The 26,464-nt window shown below is 39.4% G+C and overlaps 2 protein-coding genes across 7 annotated transcripts in view; one reads left to right on the top strand and one right to left on the bottom strand.

Moving 5' to 3' along the window:
- amot (angiomotin) overlaps positions 1–14,449 on the top strand; it is a 32,158-nt gene extending 17,709 nt beyond the window's left edge. For 2 of the 5 annotated variants that reach the window (XM_082141838.1, XM_082141839.1), the window contains exons 3-13: positions 388–448; positions 1,327–2,380; positions 2,983–3,496; positions 4,173–4,317; positions 6,035–6,127; positions 6,296–6,441; positions 7,792–7,941; positions 9,796–9,986; positions 10,428–10,807; positions 11,805–12,056; positions 13,003–14,449. In XM_082141838.1, coding sequence (XP_081997964.1) covers positions 388–448; positions 1,327–2,380; positions 2,983–3,496; positions 4,173–4,317; positions 6,035–6,127; positions 6,296–6,441; positions 7,792–7,941; positions 9,796–9,986; positions 10,428–10,807; positions 11,805–12,056; positions 13,003–13,103 — 3,087 coding nt within the window. In that variant the 3' untranslated portion in view covers positions 13,104–14,449. Of the gene's footprint in view, positions 1–50; positions 119–387; positions 449–1,326; positions 2,381–2,982; positions 3,497–4,172; positions 4,318–6,034; positions 6,128–6,295; positions 6,442–7,791; positions 7,942–9,795; positions 9,987–10,427; positions 10,808–11,804; positions 12,057–13,002 lie in introns of all 5 variants that reach the window. The other 3 variants (XR_014198915.1, XM_082141836.1, XM_082141837.1) reach the window with 3 other exon arrangements.
- A 2,044-nt stretch (positions 14,450–16,493) lies between these two features.
- On the bottom strand, positions 16,494–25,596 carry LOC309478276 (mitochondrial fission factor homolog B-like). Of its 2 annotated transcripts, XM_082141863.1 has the most exons (8): positions 25,497–25,596; positions 24,766–24,962; positions 22,803–22,912; positions 21,060–21,154; positions 19,857–20,009; positions 19,459–19,524; positions 19,177–19,252; positions 16,494–17,146 (listed from the first exon to the last, which is right to left on the bottom strand). In XM_082141863.1, the coding sequence occupies exons 2-8, from the start codon at positions 24,947–24,949 to the stop codon at positions 17,015–17,017; spliced, it is 816 nt and encodes a 271-aa protein (XP_081997989.1). In that variant the 5' UTR covers positions 24,950–24,962; positions 25,497–25,596; the 3' UTR covers positions 16,494–17,014. The 2 variants fall into 2 exon arrangements, with proteins under 2 accessions (XP_081997989.1, XP_081997990.1); XM_082141864.1 differs by lacking the exons at positions 19,459–19,524; positions 19,857–20,009.
- Between the last annotated feature and the right edge of the window lie 868 nt (positions 25,597–26,464).

Below are 26,464 nucleotides of genomic sequence, written 5' to 3'. Positions count from 1 at the left end.
CACAAGTAACATAAAACTGCTGACAAATATCTTTTTGGGACAATTTTCAGCTTTTCAAATATATGAAGTGCCACTTATTCATCGACAGAAATCAGCCATCATTTCATTCATCTTAACCGTGAGTTTTTTTGTGACCTCGCCATTTCATTTTCTCATCCTGCTTTTGTTTGTGGCCATCTCTTTCATTGACTCTGAGGAGGTCTTAGTGAGCGAAAGACTGGAGAATGACAGGAAGTGGAAGTTAAAGTATGGGGGGGGGGTCATTATGAAATGTATTTTTCTTTCACTCTATCTCCCACTTTCTCTAGCTTTCCAAATTGGAAAGCAGTTGTACACTGATTCCTCTGTTTCTGACTCACTTTACATTTATTTATTTATTCACCACAGATGTTTCGGAAAAAAGCCTCATCCTCCTTGAGAATGCGGGGAATATCAGAAAGCAATAGACGTAATAAGTTCCCCTTCATTACTTTTTTAGATGGTGCATTAACCACTAAACTACAAACTCTGTTCAATGCCAGTAGTGGCAACCATTCCGGATAAACACCATTAAGAGAAACAGAATGTATATAAATTATAGTAACCTTTCATTTTGCAGTAGTAATGTAGTTACAGTAATGTAGTACTACACATTACACTCCACATTGGCTCTAATATTATGGAATGGTTTCCACATAATGGCTTTGTATGCGTTAACAGCTCACTTGTTGTTTTAAATTGCTCTGTGTGATTTCTAAGTATCTACTATCTACAGCTCAAGCCGACAGTAGGGAGATTGGGGTTTAAGCTTTGAAGATGTGTAAGCTTTGGATAATCAGATGACTCAACTGCAATGCATGTTAAAGGAATGGAGCTGTTGTACAGTAATGTGGTATATATACTGTATATGGCATTGGTAACATGATTTGCATCATGGGTGGACTTCAACACCTTGACCCTGGGCTCTTCCTGATCTTTATAATTTAGAACAATACAATTTTTATTAATCCTCAGTTAACAAGTTAATAGTGATTAGTAGTGGTTGAAGATCACCAGAGAGTTGCCATTGACACATTTAAAGTGAAAACTGGTGTCATAATTTAGCAATAAAAACCTTAAAGACTATGGTGCCCAGCTGTCAACGTGTAAAGAGTTTGGGACAGTTGGGGTCTGAGATTTCAGGCAGTTTTCTTAGAACATGCAGAAGATTTGTCAATCTCCTTCAGTCTGTTTACTTTCATTTCAGCTTCTTAAACTGAATTCTTTGTAACTACTTCATTATGGTATAGCTTGTGATAATAGGTAGTGGCTGTGTTTATTCATCATACATTGGTGTTTTTTACACAGGGAGTGTGGACCGTGCCCGAAGCTCCTCCTTCCATGAGGTGGGTAGGACACGGGAGCTGGAAATGAGGGCGGCAGCCTCAGTTTCCGAGGACACATCAGGAAGCAGCGGTAGTGGCCATACAGTTCTGCAGCGGCTCTTGCAGGAGCAAATGCGCTATGGCGACGGCCGAAATTACCTTGCCCTGCAACAACAACAACAACAACAACAGCAGCAGCAGCAGCAAGGTCCAGTGAGTGGATACCCGGGGCCTGGCAGCCCAGGGGACGAGCTCTCGATGGTCCCTCACATTGCGAGGCAGGAGCCTCAGGGCCAGGAGCTGCAGACAGACAGTGGCATGGAGAAGCTCAGCACACGCACTGCGGGAGGAGGAGGTGGTGGCAGTGGAGGCAGTGGAAGCTGCTTGAGCGGACAAGGGCAGAATCCCGAAGACCTACCCACCTATGACCAAGCCAAGGTGCAGTCACAGTACTTCCGCGGTCATCAGCCCCAGCAGCCTCAACCACAGATACCCCCGTCAGTAGGTGCAGCATTTTATGTGACTGGCCTCAGCAACCCTAAAGTGCGACCCCCAGAGGGCAGGCCCACGGTACAAAGGGTGAATGGAAGCAAAGTTCACCAAGACGACGGGCTCAAGGATCTAAAGCAAGGCCATGTACGTTCACTCAGTGAAAGACTAATGCAGCTCTCTTTGGCCACCAGTGGGGTCAAGGCCCATGCGCCTGTTACCAGTTCACCACTTTCCCCCCAGTTGCCTCCACCTGGACTTCCAGGAGACTATTATAAACCCTCTGGGCCCCAACACAGGGGTCCACCACCAGACTATCCATTTAAAGCAATGCCCTCTCCACCCAAACAGCACCAGCAGCAGCACCAGCAGCAGCACCAGCAGCAGCACCAGCAGCAGCACCAGCACCAGCACCAGCAGCAGCAGCAGCACCATCAGCACCAGGAGCCTGGACACTTCTACCCAGACCACCGTGGCACAAGCCAGCCAGCAAGAGCTGACATTCCTCACGTCCGGTACCAGCCACCACCAGAGTATGGCTCTTTCCGGTGAGATAAAAGAGTGCTTACAAATGCTAAAGCTATAGAGTTCCAAGCTAAAGTGTGGGCTGAATTATAGGACATTTGTGGGAACTGGAACAATAAACTTCAAAACACAAATTCCCTCAAATTCCCTGACTTAACAGTTGTTGAAAAATTCCAAATGATGAATCTTAAAACAGCCCTTCCCTTCGATGCTGGGACTTGTTGTCAGGAAACCAGTTATGGGAAAAGCCAGTTTTGCCTGTTTCCCTGAATTAATTTACCTCAGAGCCAGTGTGTAACGTATAGCAAAAGAATGCATATCTAATTCTAATAATCATCTACATGTCACAACACGACAGTTTCTCTATTATGTTGCAGAGAACCAGGAATGTTGACCTGTGAAAAATATTTTTATGAACGGTTGGAATGCATTACATAGTTTCTACTTTGGACAAGTTGTTTTCCAACGGTGATTTAATCTGTTAAAAGAAAGCCGTTGGTTATGCACGTTTATATTCAGCCTAAAGTATTTGTAGGTCACTGAAAGTTCTCAATAATTTTTATAATGTTTACACTTTTGTAATCAGTCAAAATATGAATATTATTTATTTCTCTGCCCTCATTAGGTCAAGTAAGGAGAGTTCAAGTCACTCTCAAAGGTCTGTCCATCACCATAGCCCTTCATCTTCTGTTACGTCAGGGGGCTCTCTCTCCCGTGCTCAGTCTTCCAATCTCAGCAGCATCTTGGCTTCTTCCCACCATCCTCCACATATGGGTCACCAGGGAGAGCCCTTCCCTATGTGTGCTCGTAGCCCACAGGGGCCCGGTTCCCACCAAGGTGATCCATACGGCCCAGGTCCAGGTCACCCTCCCCATCAACGCAGCCATGTGTTCCCTCATGATCCTTATGGGTCAGCTCCCAGGGGCCTCCACATGCACCAGCACCAGTACCACCAGCAGGGCTCCCAGCAGCAGCAACAGAATCCAGGACAACAGTACTCGCATCCACACTCCATGCAGGGGGACCCTTACGCCATGCTGGCCCGTGCCCAGCAGATGGTGGATATGCTGTCCGAAGAGAACCGCTTGCTTAAGCAAGAGCTGGAAGTGTGTGGGGAAAAGGTGTCCAAACTACAAAAGGTTAGAACGTCTTTGAAGGTTCACATTATATTATGATTATGTCTGGAGGCAGGAAAACGTCACCAAGGAAAGTTTTCAGAACAACAACAGTTTGGCTAGCTAGCTACTGAGTTAACAAAAGCATTCAGCAGTGATCTGTTTACAATTTGGTCTTCTGTGGAGATTCTTGAGGAGATACGGGAAATATGCTGAATGCTGGTTTCATTCAGGTTGTAACAGGTACCACAGACATGTAACCCATATTGTAACAGTTCTCAAGTCTGTGGAAATGTGGGCCAGTTCAAGATAGGCCAGTGTTTCCCATTCTTGTTGCTGGAGGCAAATCAACCAACAGTACACATTTTGGATGTCTCTCTTATCCTACCATCTATTTCTGGTCTTTTAGTCTCTACTTTCAAGCTAATGAGTTGAATCAGGAAGAGTGCGAAAGTGTGTAGTGTTGGTGTGCATCCAGGAACAGGGTTGGGAAACCCTGTAATAGGCTCTCAGATCGCCAAGTATCAGCTCTGTGAGCAGCACCATTTTGGCACAGAAGGGGTAGAAGCGATTTGAAGGTGTTCTTTGGAATGGACAATAGGTTTTATTTCATGCAAAAAAACGAAGGCTGCTTTCCATACTGTATCATTTTGAATAAAAAAAATCCATACTTTCTGTAAGAAGTCTTTTTACTTTGCAGCTGGAGACTGAGATCCAAATGGTGTCTGAAGCCTATGAAAACCTGGCCAAATCATCCACAAAGAGGGAAGCTCTTGAGAAGACCATGAGAAATAAGCTGGAGATGGAGGTGCGCAGGGTACACGACTTCAACAGGGACCTAAGAGGTGAGAACAAAGCAGGATAACTGAATGGAAAAGCAGATTTTAAGAGAGTATTAGGAGAATATTATGAAAGGAGTGTCCATGAATTGTAACTTGCGACTATATCACATCTTATGAATAAGCAGTGACTCCAAAGCATATTTGTGTAATTTTTATTATATGTTTTGCACTAAAGTTTTAGTTTTTGGTGATACGCATGAAAATCAGCAAGAGTAGATCTGCTTATAGTTGACAGGATGAGATGGATTGCTGGATCACAGTAAGATGTAACAGGTTGCAGTAGAGCAGAGCTTCCAAATTTTGTTAACATTATGTGTATGGACATCAGATGGAGAAACGCTACAGGGTCAGTAAATGAGAACGTTGCGGTGGTCCCACCTGGCTCCAACATTCTGTCCTTCCCATTCAAAGAGGCTTCTTATTCTTCTCCAAGTTCAAAGCATTTGAAGTTTCATTCAGTTTGCTTTCTTTTGTGTCATATCTTGTGGCTCTGTGCAGTTTCTATTGGAATCCAAAGCAATAGTCTCTCGCTCTCATTTTTCTGCTGCTGTCAGCAGGCCCGCTCTGCCAGAGTGTGGCCACCTCTACGATCATGCCTCACTGTGTTCTTTAGTCCAGCAGAGAACAGAGAACCCCTGATTTATGGCAGTATGCCCAGACTTTGTCCACAGGGAGCTCCAAGAGTTTTACAGCAAATTTTTCTTCTCTCTCTTTTGCCGTTCTTTCTTTCACCCTGCGATTCTCATATATTCTGTATAGCCTGATATACTACTACAGATATTGTTCATGCATAGATTTTACTAAAGTAGATTTCTTTCAATCGATAATTAGGGTTGTTTGCAAAGGCATCCATCAATATTACTCTTATTTTTAGGGTCAGGGATATCAACAAATCCCCAATCATAACTATTAAACTTCGGTGCACAATGTCCAAATATGTTTGTGCTAGGGACACAAATGAGTTGATGGTCAATAATACTTTTTGGCAACTTCTTGGCAACCACTTGTAGCCTCATTTATATTTGAAATCTAGATAAGAATCTTAATTTTATTGAGAGGCACTGAGGCTCAGTGGGGGAAAGGCATTTGATTCTGGAATGCTCATCTCACAGTCTGGTTGACTTAACACGGGGGAAATATTGTTTTAACGTTTGGCCTGCTTCCTTGATGAATGGTTTGCCATTTAAAAAAAAACAGCAACCCCTTCTATATAATGGCCCTTTTATCTGGGCCAGTTTTTGACTTAACAGCACAGTGTGAATTATGGCAAGACCGCTCTTTGGGAATTGTAAAATAAAATGTAAATATAAAATGTTTGTTAGATTTTTGTTTACCAAATTGCTGAGCAACCAGTCCCAGTGGTACATAATGTGTGAGAATCTAGGGTGTTTTTGGTAGGATGGAGAATAGTGCACTAGGCATCTGTTGAAATAATCACAGCTGTTTCAAATATAAAATATTTTTATTTTGCTGTTTAATATTTTGGAAAGCCTTGATTGTGGTTTTCTCTACAAAGAAATAATAACCATATTTGTTAATGAGATACCATATAAACTTTCACATGGAAACATTTGATCTGTTTGACACAGATGGTCTGGTTTTGGTATCCTATTTTCTAACACTGATTTAATCTCTCACACAAACTTTATGAAGCATTGTCATATTTTTGAGCTATAAAATCAGGAGAAAGTATGATGGTATTGTCTCTTTCTTTCAATAGAGCGAATGGAAACAGCCAACAAGCAGCTTGCAGCAAAAGACTGTGAGGGCACCGAGGACAATCGCAAAACCATCTCACAGCTTCTGACTCAGAGTGAGTGGACCTCTACATCTAGTAGAAATCTAAAACTTTCTTGAAGCAAATGTGATGCACTTGTATTAATCATGGGTTTGTTTTGAAATACCATTTATTTGTAAGCAAATGTCAGTTGCAATATATTGGGAAAGAAAGTGCAGAATATCTATTTTACTCATTTATCAGATAAAGAGAGTCAGAGAGAGAAGGAGAAGCTGGATATCGAGTTGAATTCGCTTCGCTCCACCAACGAGGACCAGCGCAGGCACATTGAGATCCGTGACCAGGCCTTAAACAATGCCCAAGCAAAAGTGGTCAAGCTGGAGGAGGAGGTAAAGCTCACTGATAATCAAGGGTACCCGTGTACCTCTTTAGGAATTTGTTTTGCATGCTTTGACTCACTCTAAAGCTGTGTTTTACAAATTTACGACGTATTCATACTTTTTAATAGCCATTTTTTAAACATTTTATGAACTTAAAAATTGGCACACTACCAGAGCAAAGCAGACATTTAGGTTCCCATTTTCATATTCTCACCTACATGTTAACAAAATTAATTTACATTTTCTACAATTTCTGTGACCATATTTCTGCGTTAATGTATACGTGTGCCCCCTTGTGGTCCTATTGTACATCACTCTCTCAAAACTAAAGAAATCTCAAATGAGTTCTGTTTTCATTTATTTATCTATTTATTTTGGAAGGGTAATTGCTGAATCATGCTGCCATCCAAAAGAAGGGCTGGGGTAGTTTGCCTGTTTGGCACATCTTAAAGAGGGCTTGATATATTCCAGATATTACACAGTTTGCTTTAAAATGATCTGACCGTTGAACAATACAGCAGAGCAGATTGAATTTTGGAAAATAAACTAACATCTGTCAATATTTTCTGCGTATGAGTGTCTGTTGTTAGTAAACAGTGGGTGAACTTTATTGAAACCAGCATTAAATGGACATTTCATTGAGTCATAACCCACTTACCCCCCAAACACATCCCTGTGGTACTCCGCCACAATGTTTAAGCTCAACCTTCTCAAGTTCTTTGAAGTCCTTCCCGTCAGCTTCTCATCTCTGCAGTTAAGATCTTCAAGCTTGAGTGAACCGTTGGCTGGAACTTTCTTTGAAACCACACAACATGTACTGAGGCCAAAAAAAGCTTCAAGAAAAAAACAGAAAAAACCGAAGTAGCGTTGATGGTTCTGAACTCCGCTCATAAGTGTTTGTAACAGTTGGAGTCTGTGGTTGAGCTCTTCTGGCGTGCTCCCAGATGGCCTTTTGGCTATCGTTGAACGGGGGGCGCACCCTTGCGTCCCAAAATGCACCGGGCCGTTCCACTTTTGTTCTACCCTGTCACAAACGCCCGCTTGTTCCCCGAACAAAGCCTCTTGAGTTGTCTGGCATGAAAGGACTTGAAGATGGCTGAATTCTTGCCCTCTCCACCCACCCCTTCCAAACGGGAGCCAAATACTTTAACACTCGCTCTCTCACTCTTCTGTGTTATGATGTCCCCCCCGAGCTAAATTGGGGCATTCATTTTGGCTGCAATTATGGCCACTGGTGGATTTGAGAGATGTAGAGGAGAGAGAGGTTGAAGGATACAAGGAGGCATTGTAAGGTGGATGGGGGCTTCTGTGTGCGGCGCGAGCAGCAGCGTCTGACCTGCATTCTCTGTGTTTGTATAGCTGAAGAAAAAGCAGGTATATGTGGAGAAGGTGGAGCGGATGCAGCAGGCTTTAGCACAGCTTCAGGCCGCGTGCGAGAAGAGAGAACAGCTGGAGCATCGGCTACGCACTCGACTGGAGAGGGAGCTGGAATCACTGCGAATGCAACAGGTAAGTGATGCACAAGCTTACCTCGAATTGGCCACATTCTGGAACAGAACTGTTTGTTATTATAACAACCTTATTTCCTGGCAATATTCAGATAGATATTTGTATGAAATATATATATATTTTTTTTTTACTCTTTTAACCTTTCCCCAGACCCTAGTTTGAAAACCCTTGTATTAAACTTCTCAATGCAACCAATTCCTCTTTTCACACAAACATCCATACATGGTCATGGATGGGTCTCAGTTGTAGGCAGCAAGAGCTCATGCTTTCCCTGCGGAGATGAACTGTTTACCTACGTACCCTCTTTCTTTGTGTCGAATTTTTACTGACCCCTGATCTGGAGGAAAGGTTGCAACTCAGCCTCCTTTGTGAATGTGTGTTTGTGTTGAGAGAAGAGGATGAGGAGGAGTAGTAGACAGCTGTATTCTTCATTAGGGGCCCAGAAACTGGACATCCTTCCTCTGTGCTGTTCATTCAACCTGGACACCTGAAACAACCTTCAGATGAGATAAGAATACTTTAGATCAGCGGTACTCGAATGTTAAGGTGTGGTCACATTAGCGAAATTTCGCAGACAAAAAATGCCCATTGTCTATTGTCAATAGTGTAGCTATATATGAAGCACCACTTGCATAGATGTCACTTTCAAACCATGCAGATTGCTGCTAGTCAACACAGCGAATCCTCATGATCAACATGAACCTGATGCAATATCAGTGCAGGGAAATCTTTTGCCTTTATGCATTGAAATAACTGGATTTTGCACATATAAATTTGCCGAACAATGGTAAATGTGACCGCACCTTTAGGCCGTGTGACCACCAAAGCGTTTTTTTTCGAGGCTAGCATATTTTTCCAATTGTTTTCAATGGGAGCGGTGCTTTTTTTAAATGCCAGCAGCATGGCAAGGCGCTGAGCGTCTATTTCACACTGAGCAGATTGCATTGGTCCACTCATTCACTCAATCAACTCCACCTGTTAAGAAAAGTTGAGACTTCATGTTTAGAGATATATTAGGGATGGATCAGAGTAATGCTATCGATCAGGAAGGGCTACCAATGTTATAGTGTGGAATAAGCTTAGGCTGTAGGTTAGGGTAAGGGGTTTAGTATTTTTTTTTAGCGTTGTGTAGGCAATCTGCACTGTAATTGACATGACCAATGAAATCTTAGAATCGGCTGCGTAGGCGGGGTTTGCACTTAATTGATTTGGGGAAGAAATTACACAACTGACTGCGATTAGTTTCATTCATGATATGTTGCTAAGCTACTGATGTGGTAGACTCAACTTCTGTACAGATTGATTCCGATAAAGTTCGCCAAGCTAATGACTCAGGGGCCGTTTACACGACACCATTTTCAACTAAAACATAAAGTATATGCGTTTGGATTGTTCATTTACATGACGTTTTAGGGACCTGAAAACACAAACTTTTGAAACCGTCATTGTCTGTCATGTAAACTACAAAAACGCGAAATTTGTGAAAATGGTGATGTCATGCGTTCAGGCGCATAGTGTTTCTTTACAAAGTGACATCGCCAACTACTGGCCTGACAGCAGAATGCAGCATTTTTTGTCGTTTTCCCGGATCCGTATGAACAAGGATAATTTTGATGTTGTCGTCTGTATGCAAATTTTGTTTTAACTTTTTTAGTACATCATTGTTGTGTAAAGGTACCCTTAGGAAGCATAAAATATACAGCACAGGCAATCAGTCAGTTTAGCATTGATGGCAACTCTTGATATTGTCTTGTTTAGTTAACTTAAATGGGAAAAATAGCTATTTTAGCTACATATTTTTAGTCAGAGTTGAAGATTTCTTATTGGTTCTTCTTCTTTCTCTCACTCTCACAGAGGCATGGTGGTTCTCAGAACACAGTTGGTCCTGAGTTCAGCACAGCGGCTCTGATGGAACACCTGAGAGAAAAAGAGGAGAGGATTTTGGCCCTGGAGGCCGACATGACCAAATGGGAACAGAAATACCTGGAGGAGAGCGTCATGAGACAGTTTGCGCTGGACGCTGCTGCTTCTGTGGCCACACAAAGGTACGCAAGTTCACTGCTATACACTAAGCCAACACTGTAGGAATACATAGTAAGTCATTCAAGATTTCTCAAAGGTATCGTGCTGAAAACTAATACTATATTTTTTACAAAAAAAACCATAAAATTGTGATTTGGTGAAACAATAACACTAAACTGACTGAAACTATAAAGTGCACTACAGTACGAATGGGAAACAATAGAGTGTGTTTATTTAGCAGATGCTTTCATTCAAAGTGATTATGAATACTGAAACTACATAAAATGAAACTAATAGGTGTAATTGCTATTAGATACAAACAAAAGTATCTATGCATGACTAATTCTAAATGAAACATTTTTTTTTTAAATATCTCCAAAACAACATAAAAAAGTAACTAGTTAAATTTGACTGAAAACCTATCATTTCTCATTGTTTTTTGTGTTAACTTCTAACCTATCCAGAGACACGTCCTCTGTCATCATCAGCCACTCCCCCAGCAGCAGCTACGACACTTCGGTGGAGGCACGTATCCAGAAAGAAGAAGAGGAGATCCTCATGGCCAACCGCCGCTGCCTGGACATGGAGAGCAGGATCAAGAACCTGCACGCTCAGATCATAGAGAAGGACGCCATGATAAAGGTGCTGCATCAGCGCTCGCGCAAAGATCCGGCCAGCAAATTAGACGCCCCGGCCATGAGGCCCTCCAAGTCCCTCATGTCCATCGCTATGGGCACGGGCAGCTCCAGCGGCTCCGGGCTGCTGTCACACTCTCTGGGCCTCAGCGGGAGCAGCCCCATCACGGAGGAACGCAGGGAAGACCGCAGCTGGAAGGGCAGTCTGGGTACGTGAGTCCAGTGTAAAGGGAGAAATAGATCTGAAATGAACCCTCAGAGAAGCCCCCAGTAGCAAAAAAGTAATACAATAATATTGTGACACTGAAGACTGGAGTAATGGCTGCTGAAAATTCAGCTTTAACATCACAGGAATAAATTGCATTTAAAAAAAACTTTTGGCCGGTAGTATATTTACCATTTTAATCTCCCAACATGCCAGAATCACACATTATGAATCTCAAAACATGAATTTGTATACTGGCATATATTGCAGTGTTTTATTATTTAGGTCTATATGTTAGGGATAATTCATGGTTATCTTAATGCACAACATGGAGGCGAAGAACCACTCGACGCAGAGCATTCAAATCGTTTAATGCACATCTAGCCGTGGATTATCCTGCTAATACCTTTGTCATTTGCCAGTATTAACAACTTAAAGCTTTTTTTTATGTTTGCAGCGCAATATTTAACCAGAAGAGTAAAAATGACAGTTTTTTTCGTCAGTTGCTTTGAAACAGACACAGAGATATAGTAGTAAAATGACATTTTATTTTAATGAATTTATAGCATTTATTGAGAGAAAGAGATGCGTGTGTGAATAACCTGCATCTGTTCAGCATCTCTCTCTATTAACAATGAAGCTGTGAGTTTAATAACTTTACCCCTTCGTTGCTGATAAATATAATGTAGCGATTCAGTTGCGAAGCTCTTTTATCAATAAAAGTCGTGGGGCAGCGTTGAGAAGTTTCTCAATAGAATTCGCGCATTAATATAGAACGGTGATTAAACCGACTGGAACTACCCGCGCATTAAACTGTTTTATTGCACACCTTCCAGCAAATCATTGAGTATTCAGACAGATTCATAAAAGTACAGCTCGGAAATTGTCATTTCCCAATAATATTAAAGCATATGTACTTGTATACCAAGTTATAAAAGTGGTGAAATTTTGCAATATAATCTTTCCTGTTATTTTATTCACTCTTCCTCTTCATGTTCCAGGTGTTCTGCTGGGCCCAGAGTTCAGAGGTGACTCTTTGAGGACAGGGTCCATCTCTTCCTCTCCATCTCCAGTCCTGCCCTCCACCCCGATGCCAGCTGCCACACACTCAAAGACTGGCAGCAGAGACAGCTGCACCCAGACGGAGAAGGGTCAGGAGGCCAGCAAGCCGAGCACACCTGCCCTGCAGAGCGTTCCCGGACCCAGCCGGATCAGCAGCCCGAGCCCCGTCTACATACCCGACCGCATCGCCGGTACAGCTCGCACACACACACAAATCATGTTAGAGTGTGTAAACCTGTGCGTTTCTTCTTTGTTTTCATTATGGGAAACCAACCCAACAACCACTAATGACTGGTTGAACGGCACTGAGATAAATGTTTGTCTTTCCATGCAACTGGTGAGCCGTGGAAAGTAAAACAAAGGACCAATGGATAAAATTATCAATGAAATGACTTTAGAAAAAATCCAGGATATATAAATGATTCAGATATACAGAACATGCAATTCATGCATACAGTAACTTTAATATACTTCTGTGATGAGCTTTTTTATTTATTTCTAAACTAAAATTAATTTTGATATTTTTTTAGGGGTCCATAAAGTAAGAAACGTCAGGGTGATGCAACTGTCCTGATGTAGTTACGAAGAAAAATTATGAAATTCTTAAGTTTGGCACAACTTATTTTTTTATTTCTTAGATAAATGCACCGAAGTAGTTTAAAAATATTATTATAAATATTGAAATGACTTACTGCATCAAAGGCATGTGGTGCTGCCAATGTGCATGCAGAGGAAAAGAAAATCTCTTAAAATCTCAGATAATTTGACTTCTTTACGATAAGGCAACACTAGTTCAGGTTGTAAAATGTCATGTGGTGCGACTCAAAAACGTAATATTTATGAATTAAAAATGTAAATTAAAGATGTGTGAAAAATATATATAAAAACATTTTTGAAAATAATACAAGATGTGAACACTCCGATGCATTCAAGGTGTAAGGAGAATGTTTTTACTTTTACTTGGTCGCACCACATTACTTTAAAACCCTATTAAACCAACATGAATACAGAGAGTACATTTGAAAGAACGTGGTACAAAACTAGCTTTTTTAAAGATTTTCTTTTCTTTATCTTGGACACTCTTATTCACCATTGACCCATAAACATCTGCATGCGTCTTTGTCTCCGTCTCCACAGATGTGCCAGTGTTTCACACCAATACATTAGAGAGGAGAGCGCCAGTGCAGTCTCTCCCGCCGCAGGACGTGGACAGCGAGATGGTGGAAATACTCATCTGATCACACACATGTTGATAAAGAAACAAAGCAGGTGAAGGAATCCTTCCCTCCGTTACATTTTCAGATCAAGATGTCGGGACAGATGTTTAGGAACAAACTCTTTACACAAATCGGCGAACAACAGTATACAACAACATTCACAATCAACACTTTTTTTGTACAGTATTGTCTGGTGGAATTTCCCCCCTCCAGACCCTCGGACCAAATGTACTGCCATAATCTTTTACATTTATTGCACTACTTTGTTTGTTTTTACTTATTTTTTTGGGTATGCAATTGTTTTGTTGTGTATATGTACTAATAATACAAATGTGGCACTTGAGTATCTAGCAAAATGGCGAGTTGCCGGACAGTTGTTATGTGTAAATACTGCATTGGAATACTGTAAATCTGAATGTCGTAGGGCCTTTTTTTATTCGAGGACGCAATGTCTGTACGGCACGTTCTGTATGGTTCACAGCGCACTGTTTAAGAGCAATGGACCAGAAAGCATTCACCTGTGTGTCCAGAAGCTCAGAAGTATGTGAAAGTATGTGTGACCCAACTGGTTTTGGGTTCGTCTGTGTGAGAGTCTGTAGTTTTTCCAATCATAACTAAGGTCTATCATTCCAGTAGAGCTCCCTTGGTTGAGAGGTACCACACACACACACACACACACACACACCGGACTTCCAGGTCTGTCCTTTCACAGTTTGGAAATCCTCCAAACCTCTCGTTTCAATGTGATCGTTAATCCGAATTCATTTTGTTGATAGCTTTTTTTTTCCCAGTCTTGTGGTTGCAAGACATTTAACTCTTGACCAAAGGAATCTGTAAAGACGACGCAAATGTTTTATAGAAGGGCCAAGCAATGATCCTCAGGTTATTAAGAGGGTCTAAACCAGGGGTGTCCAATCCTGCTCCTGCAGAGTTTAGATTCAGCCCCAGTTAAACACACTTCAACCAGATAATCAACTTGCAGGCAGGTGTGTTGAAGCTAAACTCTGCAGGACAGTGTTCCTCCAGGACCAGATTTGGACGGTGAACGTGATTTGACCAAGTACATCATGTTCCTGGATCACCATCTTTGTTGATCCTGGAACAACATTCTAATCAACCAATCGGATTTGAGGGACAAGTTTACAGTGTGTCAAGTTTAGGCTTGCTACCAGTCAGGTGCTTCTACATCAGTGTTATTCACCTATCATTTCCCTCTGATCAGGGATATGTTTAGGGCTAAATTTACGAACAGGAATGTTGTTCCAGGATCAACAAATATGTGTATTCCGGAACATGACTTTCTTGGAGTTCGGACACCCCTGGTCTAACCTAACTCAAGATTACACGGATGTGTAAATGAGATTCTTCTGTGAAATCAGGAAATATCTTTGAAACCATCTGATTTGACTGCTTTCATTATTTTCTCATGTGCTTCATAGTTTGTGGAATTTCCTCCGAGTGACCTCTGGATCTAAATTTGCGAGAGATTTTCTTTTGCTTGACACTCAGTCCCTGACGTCAATGTGACGTCTGTTCGAAATGTCCGTTTTCATCTGGAACATGTCACATTCAGTGTCTGCACATTTCTAAAACATTCCCTGGCAGACGTTATAACAACATTCAGCTGATTTATTTGTGAATTCACTCGTATTTCTCAGGTGCTTAAACACAAATATGACCGTTAATACACAATGCTGTCCAGATGATGCGTGCGTTCACTGGGGTTGTTCTGTGATTTGTCATTTACGCATTATTGAACGAGCAAGTTTAAGTTTCTAAAGCAGGTCATCATTTCAAAGAACTCAAAAGGATGTATGAATGACACTACCGTTAATACATTTACATTTACATTTACATTTATTCATTTAGCTGACGCTTTTATCCAGAGCGACTTACAATTGCTATATATGTCAGAGGTCGCACGCCTCTGGAGCAACTAGGGGTTAAGTGTCTTGCTCAGGGACACATTGGTGTCTCACAGTGGATTCGAACCCGGGTCTCTCACACCAAAGGCATGTGTCTTATCCACTGCGCCACCACCACCCCTAATACCGACCCAAAACTTTTGAGCAATTTAAACTGGGCGCTAAGCATATTCTGCCAAATCATGAGGTATATAATGCTATGCCACCTTGAGAAAGAGATCCGTTAGCATTCCATTTCCTCTCAAAGGTCCTGCTGGTGCAGGCAGTGTCGTTTTGAGCCAATCACCTGAGCCCTAAAGGTCATGTGACTAATGTGGAGCCATGATTTCTAAGACACAAGGCTAAATAAATGAGATCCTACATAGCAGTTTCATATTTACAGTTCAGTTTTTGGTTAAACCACCACATATATTTCCCTGAAAATTAGATTCCATACCATTTGATGTTATGGAAACAAATTTCACCGTAGTTGATTTCATATGGAATTAGTTTTGAAACATGGACCAAACTGAATTCATTTACAAGTATTAAGTATTTGAGCACAGTCAGTCTCAGTTCAGCACACTGTGTGCCTCGGTACTTGACATTTTGTACACAATCAATCTTTTATCTCATTTGCTTGAGATAGAAACTAGTTCCTTCCTGTCTTTCGGTTTTAAATAAAATCTGAAAACATTTCCGGTATCGTTCGATGACCCATTGTCAAAACACTCAACGGCTGGGTATTTAAGACTGTTTCAGCAAGTTTGAAGAGCACATCTAATTTAGGCACAAACCAAGACAATGGACCTAAGAGTGGACTGAGACAAAGGTGGGACAAAATGCTGATAAACCCACATTACATTTAAAATAGTTCACTGAACGCAAACTGATACGGTCCACAACAGAAAGCTTTAAAAGTGTCTACATACGGAAAAAGCTCAACTAAACAGAGTTAAAGTTTAACCTCACTGTGAGGCTAATCTAGTCTGGATTTCATTACCACACTTATCAGTTTGTTCCACCTCAAGCCTCAGCGTAGTTATCTAAACCTATCTTGATGGTCTTGCTACATTTGATACTTTAAAGTTCGAGCTTGTAAAGGAGAATGTGTCGTAGTCCATCTCAGGACGAATTACGTGAATGTGTTTTTGTATTATTGTTTTGTATAGCATCTACCCTTTTGACGTATTCTTTTTCCTCACGAGGACGGTTTTCATTCATTTCACTAGTATTTGATTCATTACAAAATGTCACTCTAGTTGCTGCTTGACAATTAATTTGAATTAAATGGTATTCCTGTTTTTCATTTTCCATCTTCTCATGCAGATGTTGTATAAGGCTTTACATGTTTCATTTGGTTTATAGTCTAAAGCGTTTCAGTACCTTTTTTTTTTTCTTGGTTAATTTAATTTTTTAATAAACTGATCCAATTGCATCATTTAGTGTTTTTTTTTGACCGGCGTCAATGCAATTCACGGCATGTTAACATTTAGAGAATGAGCCATTGAGAATAATTCATTTTTATTATTTTAAATATACATTCATCAGGCTAGGCAAATGTGTTAAAATAGATGAAGGCTATTTAAGTGCCTAATTGGAAGAAAACTAAATATAAACCCTCATATTTAGACTTTCATAACCTGCACGGCTTGTAATGCATGCAGAATCTCATTTACATAGTTTGCAGAATACATAAAACACGAAACAAACTAGCTACTAGTCGTCTGATCAAAGAGCCAAAGAGAGATGGCATTACTGAATGACATCTGTGAGAAAAACATGCTTAAGTTCCCTCAAACCACTTGTAGACCCAAGTGACCCATGTCACTACTAGCATGATCTCACAACGCACATATAATGGATGGTGCAAACATTTATGCCTCATTCTGAAGACAGTCCTCTATAGGAGCAGTTTACCATAATTGGGATGGAACGAATGCATCCGTGTAAATCACTGGAACACAAATGTGCACAGTGTTGTAGTTCGCGGGCTCTGCTGCTCTTGTAGTGTTGTGAGGTGAGCCGTCATCTGCGCATCCACAGCCAGCCGTTGATCAGACAGGCGGACAGTAAGAGAGAGAAGAGCACCAGCTCGGTCTGTCTGCGCTCTGTGTTCTGTCTCTCCAGACCTGCTACCCTCCTGCTCATCTTCACCACCTGAACCAATCAGAGCCAAGGAACACAATCAATGTGATACAAAAACTATCATCATATCAAACACAGTAGAGACTCAACCCTGATAGCACACTATCACGGAGACGTCTATTTGATGTGAGTGTTTGTTCATCTGCAATACGCCTAGGATGTTTCCTGTTAGATGTCAAATAGACGTTTAGAAAATATGTCTTTAAGATGTTTATGATTTAGAATGTATGTAAAACTGACATCTTAAAGACGTCTATCAGATGTTAGTAAACAGCAGATGCTTTCCAGATGAAGTGATCTCTAACAGACATCTTGCAGACGTACGTGTGCTATCTGGGAAAGGTCTTCACGGAAACCCGTCAAATTAAAAGTTGAGTTTAACTTAAAGTTGTGACAGAAATATATTACTGTTGTACAGTTGAATTTAGCTACGTCTCAATGTAATAACACTAATAATAATAATAAATTATTATTAAAACTAAATTTAAGGAATAATCACAATTTAATAGAAATAAGAAGAATGTAAAATATATATTAAAACTGTTTTTATGAATTAAATTAATTAGACATGATTTTTGATTTAATAATGTAATCAAACCATAAAAATGGAATCCAGAAGACTTGAAACAGAAAACACAGAATTTGGTAAAAAGAAAAGAAACGCATTTCATAGGGCCCTAAACATGTCATTTTTGTTAAACTTTTAATAAATTGTTGTTAAATTATGTTTCATTATTTTTAAATTAATTAGACATGCTTTTTGATTACTAAAATTTAATTTACCATTAAATTAAAAAAATTTGATCCTGAATTTGGAAAATCATTAAAACGGATTGCATAGGGTATAAACTACAGTTAAAAAAATGTGTGGTCTATAATATGTTTTTGAAAGAAGTCTCTTATGCTCACCAAGGCTGCATTTATTTGATCAAAATACAGTAAAAACATATTCCATAACTACATTTAAAATGACATTTATTCCAGTGATTGTAAAGCTGAATTATCAGCATCATTACTCCAGTCTTCAGTGTCACATGATAAATGTTGAACACAGTTGTGCTGCTTAATATTTCTTTGGAAACCGGGACACATTTTTTTCAGGATTCTTTGTTCTTTTACAGAAAAGAACAGCATTTATTTGAAATAAAAATCTTTTGTAACATTATAAATGTTTTTACTGTTGCATTTGATTAATTTAATGCATCCCTACTGAATAAAAGTATTAATTTCTTCTTTTCTTTTTTTTTAAGTTACTAATAATAAACAAAAAAGCCAAACCAATATTTTATGGGGAAAAAGAACCAGCTCATAAAGAGTTATTTGCTTGTGAATTAGACTAAATTCCTCATGCTGTACATTTGTTTTTCTGTCATTTGGTTATTGGTATTTGTTACCAAACATTGCTAGTAATAATTTGGTAACATTATAAACTCAAAAATATAATAATAATGATACTAATAGTAAATAAATAAACCACTGTTTCTCTAGTGCCAAATTCTAAATGACAAGTGAAGTGACAGACCAAAATATCACAAGGTCAATCAATATGGGTCCAAATAACCCATCAAAATTAGTATGTAATAATGTAACATTGTGTGTCAACAACAGATTTGCATATTACCGTATGATGTACACTGTTCATATAATACAAAATATTTAATATTGAAAAACTGGGAACACTTTACTTTAAGGTTTCATTTGTTGACATTAGTTAATATAACCTAACATGAACTAACCATGAGTAATACATTTGTTACTGTTGAAATTAACATTAATAAAAGATTAATAAATGCTGTAGAAATGCAGTTCATTAATGAAACCTTATTGTAAAGTGCCACTGAAAAATGTATTGTGCAAAATCCTCTTTTCCTCATTTTCATATTTTACACATTTCTATTTTTGTATGTCAAGCCATACACCTTTTTATATACACGTTACACAATATATAAATGTATGTGTAACGTAAAATGATGTACGCTTGTCATAGAAAATGAACCTACACAATGGAATAATAAAAAGCCTGTGTCTCGGTGAAATCTGACCTGTCTGCGGAGCACCATCAGCTCAACAGCAGTGCCAGAGTCCTCTTCGGGACTGAGCCAGAACTCCTGCGAGGCACTGTGGGACGGAACGTGGCGTTAACAAAGACACTTCGACATCTTTCAACCGAAACACACTGAACGCCCTGCCCTCCCTTCCATCACTGCTTTAACTAATTCAATGCGCTTCCTCAACGCTATCCGTTATGATGAAAGACTCTCCATTAACAACACACAGCGGCGTCCCGCTATTGAATGCATGGAAACTGCATGAGCCACTGTCACCTTGTCCTTCTCTGATCAGGTTGAACCTCCACAGCCTGAGAGGGATGGTTTTCCGGGTAACCAAACCTTAAAACACAAGAGAGACAACCAGGAACCACAGAAGTCCACATTGAACATGATTTTGTGAACAAATCCATTTTAAAATGAGTAGAAAGGCGGAACTAAAAGCTCAAAGCTTGTCAGTTGCTCAGGTAAAGCAATAGAAGTGAATCCAATCAAAGCCCAAAGCTCTGATGTGAATCTGCAGGCACCAAAACTCTGAAAGCCAGGCAGGAAACCAATCAGAAACAACTAAACAGCATGGGTTCAAAGGTCAAAGCAAACAGCTGAAGGCTGAAAATGCCAGGTTAGCGGGAAGGGGAAAAGCATGGCGTGCAGGATGAGGATCCGTGTGTCACCTGGAGGAGTACTTTTGCAGGAGTTTCTGGGACGCCTGCTGGCCCAGCTCCTTGGCGGCCTGTAGCATGCTCTGTGGGGACAGCAGGTTGGGCGGGATAGAGGGAAGCCCCGGGGGCTTTGGTGGGGACGGGTCTGTATGTCCAACACCGCGGCTATTGCGGACAGGGGTATGGACATAGAGGGGCACCGCTGTTATTTAAAGACTGATACTAGGACAGCTGTAATACACAAACCTGACAGTCTTTATATCTCATTGGGTAAATAAGCATCTCCTTTAGAGCAGAAGATGATGTGAACTGACCAAATGTCACAACCAATCTCTCCTGCCCTCTAGTGGATGTTTAGTGGTAGTGAGGCGTGTATATAAAGGCTATGAAATGATGAAGACATACAGTAGTACTTCTCTGAAAATCTTATATTAGGGTAGCGACAATGAAATACATGTAGGCCTGGTTTCACAGACAGGGCTTAGATTAAGCCAGGATTAGGACATATAGCTTTTATAAATGTGCCTTAGAAAAAAATATTCCTGGTGTGCAACTTGAGACAAAACAATGTCACTGAAATATTTTAAGATTTGCTTTCAGTTAAAACAGCTAAAACATGCATTTTAGTCCGGGACTGGCTTAAGCCTTGTCTTTGAAACCAGGGGCTAAAAAAAAGTAGTAAAACTGAATTTAAAACAGCATTTGCTAATTCTTTTATAATTACGTATACTGCTTTTATGAGCTCATGTTAACTGAGAGACTACATGGAATGAAAAATTCATCTTGTCACACTGTAGGACCATTTAAAATGAACTAGCAAAGGCGACAGTGGGGAATAAAACAGTGAAATTCGACCTGTTACCTACACTTCACTTAAAATCCTGATATTGACAATAAAAATCCATGTAACATTGTCAACTACCAATATGTTTATCACTGTATTCGTTTACATATAAATATATTTAAAAAAAATAATTGTGCAAAATCATTATACATTGTGTATCATGTATATAAATATGTATATTAACAGAGATTTGTATTAAAAAATATATTGTGCAAAACCATATATATATATAAATATATACATACACCTACACACCAGTGTATTTTCATAGTGGTCAATCATATTTGTCAGCTTCTTTGTATATGACAGGTCACTATAACACTACAATGATTAGATTCCCACTAAGTGCTTAAAGAATGAGCTGGACTTACGGAGACTGGGAGCGCAGTGTTTGTCTGGAGTGTGTGGGGGTCCCAGGCGGGGTTCGACCGAAGGCCTGGTCACTGTAAGACCTCCGCAGTGGACTCTGCGGGACATTACAAGAAATATCATGAAATGGTCCTCATTGACATTTATATATTTTGTTAAATGGCTCAAAAGTGATCCTGGAACCATTTTTACACCATTCTATTATTAAAGTTTCCTAATGTTGTCGTGGAGTCTCCTCCTACAACATGTTTACATGCATCACAGGTAAAAAAAACTGTTTAATTTCCTCATAATATACATTTGCACATCATCACATTTTCAATGATTCTCAAACGACTTGTGAGATGAATCAATCTCTCTAAATCCTTCCTTTCCGCGAGCTACTCTGCTCTGATTGGCCAGACCACTCAGTCTGTTGTGATAGGCCTACCATGTACAGCGCGTCAAAAACAAAAACGCCCATCGCCATAACAACGTCAGCTGTCCTGAGGCTTCCTACACTGTAAACTAAACACAGTAACGAACAATGACGTCGATTTGACCATATCAATCCTAGCGCGAGTCCGATGATGAAAGATTGGAAGAACTAGTTATTGAACCCGAACCTCCATCACAAGGACGTCTCGAGCAGGACTCAGTGTTTCTCAGTGATACGCTACTCAGTTTGAGGCACATTATGAGATGTTGCAACTGTAATTCCTCACCATCAGCATTAACAAGTGCATCAACAAACCTATTATTTTACTTGTACTAATTTATTTACAGAGTATTTTTCTAATATATTGCGGTGAACACGTGGAAACTGCATCAATAACAGTGCAATGCATACATTAGCCGAGCTCTAGAGTGAATGATCTGATGTAACATAAACGTTGGTAAAACAAATATTTCCTCAAAGTAGTAAGAAGGATGCAATCTGCATTCATAGACACAGTTATAGGTAATCGTGGCCCACAACTGATTATCAGAAGTATTTCAGTAAGACAGTGATAACGTGAGTTAGCCAGTTAGCAGGAGACCTACACAATACAAAACTCAAAACTAAGTTTTTTGAACACCATCTTTCAAGAGTAAAAACAGTTTGCGAATCCTGCATTGAACTCTGAGATTTGAGAAGCAGTCGTCAGTGAAATAAAGGGAACACAGCAGAAGTTTAGGATTATACTGCTGTGATATCGTGGTAAAGATGAATTTTAACCACTGATTCTTCACATGCTCGTCTTGGGCAGTGAAAAAAAAAACTGGCTTTACCGTCACATTGTAGAGTACAGCGTCTTCTCGACATGATGCTATCCAGTATCCACAGGAATCAGGTGTTGGTTTGAGGTTCAAGTTCTCCCTTGTGTTTGCGTGCGCAATAAGTGGGCGGGCAATATGCTAATGTTTCGTCTTGACGTCACAACGAAACGGCTTATGACACGTTTGAAAAACGATTCATTTAATTGACTCAGAGTCGACTCTTACTTTTGAAAGACAATAACTTTATATACGGTGCACTTTCAGATTTAAAGCTTTCCAGGATGTTTTCATTCACTTAGAGCTGTTACACACTACATAAAAGGTCATTTTCAAAAATCCATAATAGGGGCCCTTTAATATAATATAAACACAAAAAAAAACTGATTGGTCACTTTACGTGTGTGTCAAGCTAATCTTCGGTCTAAATCTAGGCCAGAATAAACTGACATTTATGGACCTTTTCGCCATGTAGTCAAAGGTCTGGCTGTGAGGTTAAGTGAGACTACCTGGACGGGCTCTCTCGTGAACACCTCCTTGTCCCAGGACGCGTGCTGCAGGTCCCACGTTGATGATGTGCGTTTGGAGAAAAGAGGTCGTGGACTCATATCAGGAGCATCTGTTTAAAAAAAAAAGTCAAAGATTTAAGAGGGCATATTTTGGAAAGGTTTGGAATAATCAAGATGATATGTTTCTGAAAGAAGTCTCTTATGCTTACCATTTATATAATTAAAAATACAGTAAAAACAGTAATATTGTGAAATATTACAATTTAACTGTTTACCATTTTAATACATTTTAAAGGGGTCATGAATTGAGAAATCAAATTTTCTTTGATCTTTTGAGATATAAGAGGTCATTTTACTATAAAACATCCTTTTTCACTTTATTAAATAGAATGAACTATGAGTTCCTATAAGAATGACAAACAACAAACGATGGTACGTTCATATAATTCTGCTTAAACAAAACACCGCAAGTAATCCTTTGTCAGTTATGTTATATAACTAAATGTTATAACTCAAGTACTTATGCTTTATATATCTTGGTTGTGGAAAATAGTTCATGTAATAAGCATAACTGTATCAACTACTACTATGTAACGAGATTTATTTCAACATCGGAAGTTTAAAAACTTGAAAATTACTTTAACATACAAAACTGTTACCCAATCATAGCAAAGGGCGTTTACTTCAAAGTCTTGAATGCGGGACGCCCATCAAAATTAAACGTTTCAAATAGAGGGTCAAAAACATAGATAGATAATAGCCTATTACTTCTAAATTAGGAGATGCATTAACAGATGCTTTGTTTAATTAAAAATATTGCTAACATTATAAGTGGACCTCAGAGAACATTATACAATAAAAAAAATTTAAAGTCTAAAAAAATACCCCTTTAAAATGCAAATCATTCCTGTGATGGAAAAGCTGAATTTTCAGCATCATTACTCCAGTCTTCTTCATTCTGAAATTATGCTGATTTGGTACTCAATTGTTATTATTCTTGTTGCTCAATTATTAATAATGGTTCTTATTATCATTAAAGGGATAGTTCACCCAAAAATGAAAATTCTGTCAGTAATTACTCACCCTCAAGTTGTTCCAACCCCGTTAAGACTTTTGTTCATCTTCGGAACACAAATTAAGATATTTTTGATGAAATCTGAGAGCTGTCTCACTCCTTCATAGGCTGCAAGGTAACTGACATCTGCCAGCCCAGAAAAGTTAGTAAAGACATCGTTAAAATAGTCCAAGTGACTACAGTGGCTCAACCTTAAGTTTATCAAGCGACGAGAATACTTTTTGTGCGCAAAAACAAACAAAAATAAAGACTTTATTCAACCATCTCTTCTCTTCCATGTCATTCTCCTAAGCTGTTCACGTAGTGTAACAGCGCAGCGCTTCTGGGTTGTACGTCAGAACGTAGGCTCACTATTGGCCGACGCTGGTCATGTGTGTGATGCTGGCCAATAGCGAGCCTACGTTCTGACGTACAACCCAGAAGCGCTGCGCTGTTACACTACGTGAACTCACTCAGAGGCCCACACAGAAGAAAATGAATAGCTGAATAAAGTCGTTATTTTTGTTTTTGCGCACAAAAAGTATTCTCGTCACTTGATAAACTTCAGGTTGAGCCACTGTAATCACTCGGACTATTTTAACGATGTCTTTACTAACTTTTCTGGGCCAGCAAATTTCAATTACATAGAAGTCTATGAAGGAGTGAGCCAGCTCTCAGATTTCATCAAAAATATCTTAATTTGTGTTCCGAAGATGAACGAAAGTCTTACGGGCTTAAAACAACATGAGGGTGCATAATTACTGACAGAATTTTCATTTTTGGGTGAACATAAAAATATTGTATGCTCTATATTGCATAAAAACATGCAATTGGTGAGAACATGCAATTAATAATTCTTGTGTTTATTGGAGCTGTGGTGTGATTTGTATTTGAGCAATATGTAAATACCTGTTAAGGCAATTCTGTCTGGGATGTGCATGCTGTAGGCAGCAGACAGATCTTCCGGGGCGTGCGCGTGACCCGCGGGACCGACCCTCAGCCGCTCGGGCACGCGCATCCTCTGGCTGATGGCCTCAGTGAAGTCGCGCTCGCGCATAGGCGGACCGTCACCAAAATATCCCGTAGATGCCATGACTAACGTTACCCTAATGCCAGTTAAGAGAATTAGACAAACCGCATGGCTCCACATCAAAAGTTAAGCTGCATTAGGTGAGCAAAACAAGCACAAGGACTAAAATAGATTACAATATAAATTCGTGGTAAGTAGCAAATATTCAAGAAAGAGGCAACTTGCTGGTTATATATTATGAGCGGTCTGTGACCCATACAGGTCAGCCATCAAAATAGTTCACTTATCATGGCCTACACAGTCTCCTAAGTTAGATAGACGTCGATATTGGCTAAGCAGTTTAAATATACAGTTCACATTTCTACCAAAACACCGGTCCGAAATCCTAATATAAACAGACACCTGTTGATTACAGCTCGTGGGGCTAAATATTTCAACTCGTAAGTTACATGGTAACGTTAATGTGTCCACGACTCGGTCTAAACAGTTTGGTTTCGGTTTTCCAGCGTGTACTAACATGTACTAGAGACAAATTATAGACAGATAATTTAAGTGTCTTCTTGGCTTAATCTAAACATATCTTTAAACTTTAAACAAGCTTATAACCAACCTTCATGCAGTTCACGGCGACTGACGTACGTGACGTCGTATTACTGCGTGCTAAAGTGGGCGGTGCATACCTCGGCTTTAGCCAATCAGAAAACTCTTATGTGTTTGGAGGCGGGACTACTGCTTGTCCAGCTCTGGTCCAAACAAACCTGGAAACAAATCGCTGACATCTGCTCTAAATTACAGTGAATTAGCACATTCATTTTCTTAATTAAATAACAAACAGACAAATATATACAGCGTTTTCGTTCTTTAATAAACTATTCTCCAAAAACATCAGTGCTTGCTTTCACAAAAAGGAAATTGTCCTTTGACTTGGACCATTCAGTTCTCAGAAGTAACATACATGTAAAATGTTGTTTTATCTATTTTATTGAACAATTAGAGAGGATTTGGCCATACATCCATAGTTCTGAGCAAAATGTAAACATGTAGTGTTTCTCAGACAGTTAGCCTGTTATAGTGAACTAAAACTAAAATCACGTAAAATAAAATAGGCCTAAACGTAAAATTAAAACACGTAAAATAAGATAAACATTACTTGAAATAAAATGATATATATGTATGCATGTGTATATATATATATATAATTTTAGTTAAGGTAGGCCTAATGTTTATTTTTATTAGGCAAATTTTTGTTTTTAATTAATGTCTATATAGTTTTTTTTATATATATATATATATATATATATAAAATACAGAAATCTAAAAAAATTATAAAAAAGAATCACAAAAACAAGATAAAAAAAATTATGTAAAACTAATTTAAATATGAATACAAACTTTAATAGTCTCTCAATGATGCTAAAATAACACTTTTTTTCAAATCACATCTGTTTGATTAAGCAGATACATTTACTGTAAACTTAATTAAATGATGCATGTATGATGTTTGTGACAAAAACCATATTTTTAAACCATAACCATTTTTAAAACATGTCAATCTCATTGGAAGCTCTGTTAACATGC

Source organism: Leuciscus leuciscus (genome assembly GCF_965113295.1).
Source record: "Leuciscus leuciscus genome assembly, chromosome: 16".
NCBI lineage: Eukaryota > Metazoa > Chordata > Actinopteri > Cypriniformes > Leuciscidae > Leuciscus > Leuciscus leuciscus.
The sequence above is the reverse complement of the archived record's forward strand: the minus strand, read 5'-3'. Positions and strand labels throughout refer to the sequence as shown.